Genomic DNA, 10,000 nt, shown 5'->3' on the forward strand with positions numbered 1-10,000 from the left:
TAAAAGGAAGATTTTATGACCATTTCTGAGGTTTCTTGCCCCAGGATTTGCAATGTGATTAGCAATTGAGGTCTGAGGTCCGCTGTTCTTTTTATTTTTTATTTCCTCACTCTAAGGTTCTTCTGGTTATCTGAGATCACTTCATATCTGTATTTTATGGAAACTGATTTTCCATTAAATGGAGCTCCTGAACGGAATAACTTAGGAGGTTTAATTTCCAGTGCATACTGTGTATTTAAAAGGCAAGATGAACCACGCATTGCATTCAAATATGTTTAGCCTCCTTCCTTCAACCCACTAGATCATTCCAGCGATGCAATGAACTAATACCTGCAGGGACGGACAATCAGAATATCTAACGGCGCTGGAGAAATAGATATCCCCCCGCATGTAACCGATACAGACAGAGAGGAAATGATGAACCTTCTCATATAACGCACAGCAAAGATCCTAAATCACGTCCTATTCTCAGATTAGTTTCTATTAAAATGTCAGAACTGAAGGCTTTAGATAGGATTTCATATTTCTCATGACGCTGTGTGGAACGCTAATTGGTTTTATAGCATTTTCTCATTCTATGGGACATGAAATGCAGGGTGGAGCGAGGAGCCTGAATGGTACATCATTTGCAATCCACATGCACTTTTCCACTACATTTCAAACACGTGCAGAAGTAATTCATTTCTAGCTAAATTAACTATTAACTGCCACTGTGGAGGGAAAAAAACGTCATCCGTAGAGGCCGCCTCCAGAATTGGTTTTGATACTCCAAGGGTTTAGTGATCTGGTTTACAGAACCGGGTCTGTTATATACGCTTAATGTAACTACACCATGACAGTTGGATTTAAAGATCAGCAGCCACAAACACCTGACCAGGCGGGGAGAGAGAGAGAGAGAGAGAGAGAGAGAGAGAGAGAGAGAGAGAGAAAGAGAGAGAGAGAAAGAGAAAGCGAGGGGAGAAGGACGACAAGTTGCATGAGTAGATTTTATTTCATCATCCTCATGAGAACACTGCTGCTGTCACCCCACTCCTGATGGGCGTGTTGTGTGTGTGTGTGTGTGTGTGTGACACGCACACACACACACACACACACACACACACACACACAGAGACACACACACACACACACACACACACACACACACACACACACACACACAGACACACACACACACACACACACGTTCCAAATGTCATCGACCAGAAGAGATCCCATGAGGGAATTACATCACCCTTTCATTTAAACAGCCAATCAGAACACAGCTCAATCTGAACCCCATCTGACCCCAACCTCTTGTAAAATGGCAGGTAGTCAAAGACACTTTGAAGAGGGTTCTGTCAAGATTCCAAACAAACATATACACACACACATACACAGAAACACACATATACACACACACACGCACACACATATACACACACACACACACACACTCGCACACACATACACACACACACACATATAAAGGCAATAAAAGGTGCTACTGCATAAATAGGCTGAGATAGAGAGAGAGAGAGAAAGAGAGAAAGAAAGAAAAAAGAAAGAGAGCATGTGTGTGTGTGTGTGTGTGTGTGTGTCTCACCTTAATGTATCCCCCGGTGGACAGCAGCACCTTGTTGTCTGGGGAGAAGTGCAGATCAGTCACCCAGCCTCCATGCTGAGAATCCATGGCATCCTTATCGCCACGGCAACAGATCTTCAGCAGGGTTCCATCCAGCATGTTCCACAGCTGGGAGGATACAGTCACATCGTTATCATCCTCTTCATAACACTCCAACAGACACACACACACACACACACACACACACACACACACACACACACACACACACACACACACAGTTGCCACCAGTGCCTGTTACACACAGACTTAGCTCAGGGGGAGCTAACCGGGTATATCAACAGTATTTCTGCAAAGAACCATTGCTCACCACCACTGAACCTAATATTTCACATTAGTAAGGAAGATCAGTAATCATCTCCACCGCAACTACAAACACCATCACCATCACCATCATCATCATCATCAGGATTCACATTAGTAAGGAAGATCAGTAATTATCACCACCGCAACTACAAACACCATCATCATCATCATCATCAGGATTTCTACTGAGTCACGTGACGCAGTCACATATCGATCATTATCATGTTGTGACTGTGAGAGCGTAAACATCACTCATATCCTCTTCACTTCTGAATGGTAGTACCCTGAGGCCATGGCATCCTTCCTAGTAGGAATGAGAGGATGAGAGCTGAACCCGCCTCAATGAAGAAGGAAGGAGAGGATGAGAGGATGAGAGCTGAACCCGCCTCAATGAAGAAGGAAGGAGAGGATGAGAGGATGAGAGGATGAGAGCTGAACCCGCCTCAATGAAGAAGGAAGGAGAGGATGAGAGGATGAGAGCTGAACCCGCCTCAATGAAGAAGGAAGGAAGGAATGAGAGCTGAACCCGCCTCAATGGCAGTACTCGTGTAAAGCCTCTGAGATGGCGGGGATGATTGTGCAAATCCATTCATCTCCACTGAGATGCAGAAATCACACTGCATTACTTAAGGAAGATGTGAACAGATAGTAACAGAGGGGGTTTTCATGAAGTGTGTGTCTCCTGAGCACATATGTAAGTGTATGTCTCAAGTGTAAGTCTGCATGTGTGTGTGTGTGTGTGTGTGTGTGTGTGTGTTTGTTTGCCCCTGAGGCCAGACATTTAGTGTTGGCAGAGTGATGACTGTTGCCTTAGGCTCTGTCTCTTTCCATTTCTCTGTCTCTGTCTCTCTCACACACACACACACACACACACACACACACACACACACACACACACACACACACACACAATATCTATGATCTGAGATGTCTGAAGAGGGTTAGTAGTTTATAGACACTCACCGTGGGGGTAGCTTAGATGGACAGACATTTCAAATGTTGACGTAAATACAAAAACAAACGTCTCTTACTCGGATCTCTCCGTTGTCGTCACCGGTTGCCAGGCGCTGGCCGTCACCAGAGAAACGGCAGCTGCGGACGCAGTCCTTGTGTCCGTTCAGGGTGTGGACCAGCTCCCAGGATTCACAGCTCCACACCTGAGGGCACAGGTCAAGGGTGAAAGGTCATGGGGGTTAATAGGTCGTAGCTGTCTCTCCCCTCCAAGGTGACGTACAGTACATTACAGATATGTGTTATGGTCAGTAGACGATCGGTGGTAACCAGACGATTGGTGGTAACCGGAAGTAATTCTAAGTAATGATTGGTTAAGACCAGTCACCTGACCGGAACAGACTGTACTATTCGGCATGTATAAGTTGTTGTTTGGCATGTATAAGGGTAATGTGTATAAGAGTAATGTGAGCGCTGTTTGGCATGTAGAAGGGTAATGTGAGTGTTGTTAGTGGCATGTATCAGGGTAATGTGAGTGTTGTTTGGCATGTATAAGGGTAATGTGTATAAGAGTAATGTGAGTGCTGTTTGGCATGTAGAAGGGTAATGTGTATAAGAGTAATGTGAGTGCTGTTTGGCATGTATAAGGGTAATGTGTATAAGAGTAATGTGAGTGCTGTTTGGCATGTATCAGGGTAATGTGAGTGTTGTTTGGCATGTATAAGGGTAATGTGAATGCTGTTAGTGGCACTCCATCCCAATGCATCTCCCTGTGCTGGGATGAAACCAGCAGCTCCAGAACAGATCCAAGATGTCTGCCTTTCATAACAAACTAATGGAGCTCTGGCTGGCTCCGACATCTTGACATGCTCTCTCTTTAGACATCATGACATGCTCTCTCTTTCTTCACTTTTATTTCCGTCCCTCTCTGTCTCTCTCTCTCTATTTCTTCTCACACTCTCATGTTTCACTTTCTCTCATTCAGCATCATTCTCTTTTATCACTCTTTTACACTTTCCATTGCCGATACCCTCCTTCTCTCCATTACCCCTCACTCATTCACTCATTCTGTGTGTGTGTGTGTGTGTGTGTGTCTGTGTGTGTGTGTGTGTGTGTGTGTGTGTGTGTGTGATGGCTGACTGGCAGCAGTGGACATGGAGATTGTAATTACTGGGCTCATTTGGCAGAGTCCTGATTACTGCGCATATCCATCTGAAGGGTGAGTAACAGCTCAAATCACCAGAGACACACCAATGAGCTTTTATCTACACACAACCTGCGTCTGTGTGAGCGTGCGCGCGCGTGTGTGTGTGTATCAGTCAGTGTGTGTGTCAGTCAGTATGTGAGCGTGAGAGTGTGTGTGTGCGTGTCTGTGTGTGTGTGTGGCTGTGTCAGACAGTGTGTGTAAGCAGCGCACGTGTGTGTGTGTGTGTGTGTGTGCGCACGCGTTTGTGTGTGTGTGTGTTAGTGTTTCTGTGTGTATGTGCATGTGTGTGTGTGTGTGCGTGTAAGTGTTTCTGTGTGTATTAGAGTAATACACTGTGTGTGTTTTCATGAAGGACAGCCAACTGCTGCAATCCAGAAGCACAAGGTTAGCACACAACTGAGACCCACAGCGCTAATTAGATAGCAGCAGCGTACAGCAATGAACCGTGTACATATCTCTGTGTGTGTGTGTGTGTGTGTGTGTGTGTGTGTCTGTGTGTCTGTGTGTCTGTGTTCTACAGCTAAAGTACATGTATAATGACCACAGCTAAAGGCTATAACTGCAGAACTGGGCACACTTTCCTGTATTCAAATATGCACCAGACTCCTACATATTAGGACAGCCATACAAGGGCTTGCTGTTAGACATTTACTCACCATAAATGTTTTACTTCTCTCTTTCTCTCTGTCTCTCTATCTCTCTATTCAAATTCAATTCAATTCAATTCAAAAAGGCTTTATTGGCATGACTGCATACAATACAACGTTGCCAAAGCATGTTTACATAAAATGTACAAGCACATTGTACACATGCACATGCACACTGTCTCTCTATCTCTATCTCTCTGTCTCTATATCTCACACACACACACACACACACACACACACACACACACCAACATACAAGCAAGTGACCTCTGCAAGGAGACTTGCCTCATGAGATTATAAGCCTCTGAAACATGATGGAACACCCCATCTAACACTCATTCAATCTCACTCTATTCCTTCACTCTCTCTCTCTCTCTCTCTCTCGCTCACTCTCTTTCTCTGCAGTCGTTATCACCATCACCTTTCACAGGTGACAAGGGACATCTCTATTAAAGTCCCTGTCAAGCCATCAGGACTTTGACAGGGGATTTATTTGTCCAACGTGTGTATTTTTTTCTAGTTGGGGAATGACAGCCTCTCTCTCTCTCTCTCTCTCTCTCTCTCTCTCTCTCTCTCTCTCTCTCTCTCTCTCTCTGTCTCTCTCTGTCTCTCTCTGTCTCTCTCTGTCTCTCTCTCTCTCTCTCTTCTTTTCTCTATCTCACCTTTGCGGTCTGGTCAGCGGACGCCGTGGCAAACCTCCGCCCATCAGAGGAGATGTCAGCGGACAGGATGGCACCATGGTGACCGTCGACGTCCTGGAGTTTCTCACCCGTGACCATGTCCCATACCTCAGAGAACAACGCAGAGAGAGTTGACATGGCAACTAGTGTGCAGGCAAACACTACGCAATCTTTCAATTGAATACTGTATCAAATAGTTTTGATGCATTTCGTTGTGTCAAGGGAAGTCACAGATGAGAAATCACAGAATTCAGAAGACAGAGGACACACACACACACACATACACACACTTGATAACTTTGAACATACTTGGTATTCTAGCTGAGCATGGGGGTTATACAGTAGGTTTGTTGACCAAACTGCTTGTTACCTTGACGGTTCCGTCGAAAGACCACGAGAGCAGACATGGAGAAGATGACGAGGAGGAGGAAGCAGGTGGAAGAAGAGAGAACCTTCTGACTGACTCTGTGTGTCCCTTCAGGACCAGACATTCCCCTGTCTGCCACCTCCACACCTGCAGGGGGCGACACACAGCGTGTGAGTTAAGTATCCAACTTGCCTACATGCTTCTATTAGTCTCTTCGGTCTATTAGTGTTACAAAAGGGAAACACATATTCGTGACTGACCCTCTCATCTCAGTCTCAGTGGTCTTCACAGATCCACCACAGTCACACACACACACACACACACACACACACACACACACACACACACACACACACACACACACACACACACACACACACACACACACACACACACACACAAACTGTTGATTCTACTGAACTTATATTCTATGAATTACATTCTTCATTGCCGGTCCTTTCCATTTTCAACTAATTCTTCTCATTTCTAAGAATCCAAAGCAGTCAATAGTAAATGTTTGCGTTTTTCAAAAGCAATGCTGTGAATGTGTCTCTCATCTCCGTACCATATGGAGTACAACATACCATATTCCCTTTAATGTGTCAGTGGGGTATAGAAAGTAGGCCACTCTTTACTTTATCACCAGTAGCCAAGTGTGTGTAACCCAGCCCCTAATGCTGGCCACAGTTACGCTACTGGTCTTCCTGACCGTGTGCATTCCAGACCACAGTCATAGATTTAAAAAGGTTTACAATCAGTTGTATGCATACGGTAAGTAGGTTAGGTAGGTAGATTAGGTAAGTAGGTTAACAACCTAGTTCCATCTTTTTAATCCGTTTCTCTTCCTTACTGTGTGATAAACTGACAATCTTGCTTGGATTCCCGTACAAAAGTGGAGCCTGGATAATCAGGAGATGCTTGGCCCCCGAACACATCACTTTAACTTAGTTCATTTGAACACACCCTAGCAACTGCCAACTGTTAAGATGGCTCCCTAAGCTGGATTTAGATGGCTGGGATAGCTAGGCTAACTGGCATGAGACCTTTAGATGGCTGGGATAGCTAGGCTAACTGACATGAGCCTAAACTGGATTTAGATGGCTGGGATAGCTAGGCTAACTGACATGAGCCCTTTACTATGCCTGTACCATGAATTATTACTCTATTTTAGTCACTGTACTAGAAAACTTTCTCTTCTCACGGAGAATATGGGTCGGTGGGTGGATGTGAGAGAGAGTGAAAGAGTGAAAGTAAGAATATTAGTGTGTGTGTGTGTGTGTGTGTGTGTGTGTGTGTGTGTGTGAGTGTTTGTATGTGTGAGTGTGTGTGTGTGAGAGAGAAAGAATATAAGTGTGTGTGTGTGTAAGTGTTTGTGTGTGTGAGTTTGTGTGTGTGTGTGAGAGTGTGTGTGTGCGTGTGTGAGTGTGTGTGTGTGTGTGTGTGTGTGAGTTTGTGGGTGTGTGTGTGAGTGTGTGTGTGAGTGTGTGTGTGTGCGTGTGTGTGTGTGAGTTTGTGTGTGTGTGTGTGAGTGTGTGTGTGTGAGTGTTTGTGTGTGTGTGTGTGAGTGTGTGTGTGTGTGAGTGTGTGTGTGTGTGAGTGTGTGTGTGTGTGAGAGAGAGAGAGAGAGAGGGTTTGAGAGGGCTCATGGTGCAGTCGTGTGGAACAGTGTGGAGGTGCTGAGGGGTGTCGAAGCGGAACGGCCCAAAAACACTTTCAACACTTTCCCTACTGGCCAACCTGTCAGCACTGCTGGAGGGGGGGGGGGGGTGTGAAGGAGGAGGACAGAACAAGTGAAAACAACAGCCAGAGACTAAAGAGAGGGAAGAAGAGGAAAAATGTCTGAATGAGACAGAGGAAAAATAAAAATGAAAATAAAAAAAGAGAGATGTGTGCAAGAAAGAGAGGAAGACAAAGACGGTGAAAGAGAAAACAATCAACAGCAGAATTACTTAGAGAGAGAGAGAAGGGGAGTGAGAGAGAGAAAGAGGGAGGGAGAGAGAGAGGGGGAGTGAGAGAGAGACAGAAGGGGTGTGAGAGAGAGACAGAAGGGGAGTGAGAGAGAGACAGACAGGTAGAATGCCAACACAGACAGACAGGGAGGATGGGGTGTGTGTGTGTGTGTGTGTGTGTGTGTGATGGACCCACCCTGATGGTGGTGTCCTCTGACGAGGTGATCAGCTGTTGTCCGTCCTCAGTGAACTGACAGTGGAAGACCGTTCTGGTGTGACCGGAGAGTGTCGCTAGTGTTGCTCCTGAGGGAATCTCCATCACCTGACACAGAGAGAAGACAAAGACAAGCAATATTGGATCATGTGAATGTGCTTAGTCTTACTTACAGCACGGAAAACGGACACTTGCACCATTATTCATAGCAGGGCTACACCAATGATAACGTTTATATTGAAGAGCATTTTCAAGTCACTATTTATAGTACTGGTATTTATGGTACATGACCATAGCATTACACAAATGTGTTAGTGAACATGAATGCAGTGTTATGTGGATCATTTTGTGAACGAATTGGTGTGTATACTGTGCCACATTGCTATACAGTTAATGGCAAACACACATAATGTCAGTAGATGGAAAAACACATTTTTCCTACTTAGACCTTTTTTTTTTATCAGAGTCCACATTGCATGGAGAAAGCTTTCAGCAAGGTGAAAGATAAGACAGAAGCCGTATTATCCCCGTATTACCCACACACACACACACACACACACACACACACACACACACACACACACACACACACACACACACACACACACACACACACACACACACACACACACACACACACACACACACACACACACAGACAGAGGAGATAGCTCCAGTCCTGAAAGATGAGCCGCCGTATTAGGGAGAACAAAAACTCAGTCAGTCAGAACAACATGAGAGGACAGAGAGATAGAGAGAAAGAAAAAAGAGAGAGAAAGAGAGGGGATGGGGGGGTGGATGGGAGGACAGAGAACAGTGTGGGAGAGATAGAGAGAAAGAAAAAAGAGACAAAGAGAGAGGGAGGGGAGGGGGGGGGTAGATGCGAGAGAGCAAATAGGGTAAAGAAGAGGAACTACAGGACTGACAATGATAAGAGACCTAAAAAAAATCCAGCGTGTCTCGGAGTGCGATTGATTAGGTCTGTTTCAGAGCAAAGCTCAACGCTTTATGTGAGACTCTGCCAGTCGTGGACCACAGAGCTGAGGATTTCAGACCACGCACAGACGCACAGACACACACGGAGACAGACACAGAGACACACACACACACACACACACACACACACACACACACACACACACACACACAGACACACACGGAGACAGCCCCCTTGGCTCAAAGGGGCTCAAAGAAAACCAACTATTTCAGATAAAAGTTGGCAATCTATAATCACCCATGCAGAAAAGCTATTTTGAGCTCAAACACAATGGCTGGCTGTTGAGCTGTGCTTCAAGCACAACCTTCAGCTGACTGCCAAAGACAGACGACTGCGAGAGCCACTCGTTTACTGCCTTTGCATACAGATCCACAACAATCTCTCCAGGATGCTCAAATAACCTGCAGATACTGTGCTCCGCTTATTACATGGTTATACAGCATTTACTACAATATTACTGACATGTTATAATTTAAATTCCTTGAGATGTTTGGAACATCTTACAAGTACTCATTCAAGGCTTCTTTATTCTACAGGAATAAGTGTTGTTGTGTACAGTGAAGACACATTTATTGATCAACTGAACAATATTAGTCATAATATATCTGAAAAGCTGTACATGACTGAGATCGGACACCTTTTAATACATGTAATAAATAGATGTATTACTTTTTAATCTATTTCTTAAATTTACCAACTAATTTACCAACTACTCGGTTTTAAAATTTCATAAATAACTTTAATAGATGCCATTTTTCCATATAACTTTACTTTCAGTTACAGAAGACGAGGCAACACTGTTTGCCAGAAACGCTAGCGTCCGTTGGATGATTGCGAACGGACACAGCGCCAGGCAGGCAGCGTGTACTTCAAGGCCCAGAACAGATAACCCTATATGCTCGACATGACAGGCCGACTGCGAGCGCATCAGCTTGCGTTTATACATGCAGGCTCCCCGCACAGCAAGACTCCTGGAGACACAGCAGGGTGCAGCGCTCAGGCTAAGCGTGAAGCTAATGCTAGCAGTCAGCTCAGTCCTTAGCTCTCACACAGCGTGG

At 45.1% G+C, this 10,000-nt stretch overlaps 1 protein-coding gene across 2 annotated transcripts in view; it reads right to left on the reverse strand.

The window, feature by feature from the left end:
- apaf1 (apoptotic peptidase activating factor 1) overlaps positions 1–10,000 on the reverse strand; it is a 68,426-nt gene that overhangs the window by 35,074 nt on the left and 23,352 nt on the right. For both annotated transcript variants that reach the window (XM_031582372.2, XM_031582373.2), the window contains 5 exons: positions 7,928–8,053; positions 5,786–5,929; positions 5,398–5,523; positions 2,962–3,087; positions 1,586–1,732 (listed from right to left, as the gene is read on the reverse strand). In XM_031582372.2, the coding sequence (XP_031438232.1) occupies positions 1,586–1,732; positions 2,962–3,087; positions 5,398–5,523; positions 5,786–5,929; positions 7,928–8,053 (669 nt within the window). The remainder of the gene's footprint in view (positions 1–1,585; positions 1,733–2,961; positions 3,088–5,397; positions 5,524–5,785; positions 5,930–7,927; positions 8,054–10,000) is intronic.

The sequence above is a fragment of the Clupea harengus genome, chromosome 16, assembly GCF_900700415.2.
Source record: "Clupea harengus chromosome 16, Ch_v2.0.2, whole genome shotgun sequence".
Taxonomy (NCBI): domain Eukaryota; kingdom Metazoa; phylum Chordata; class Actinopteri; order Clupeiformes; family Clupeidae; genus Clupea; species Clupea harengus.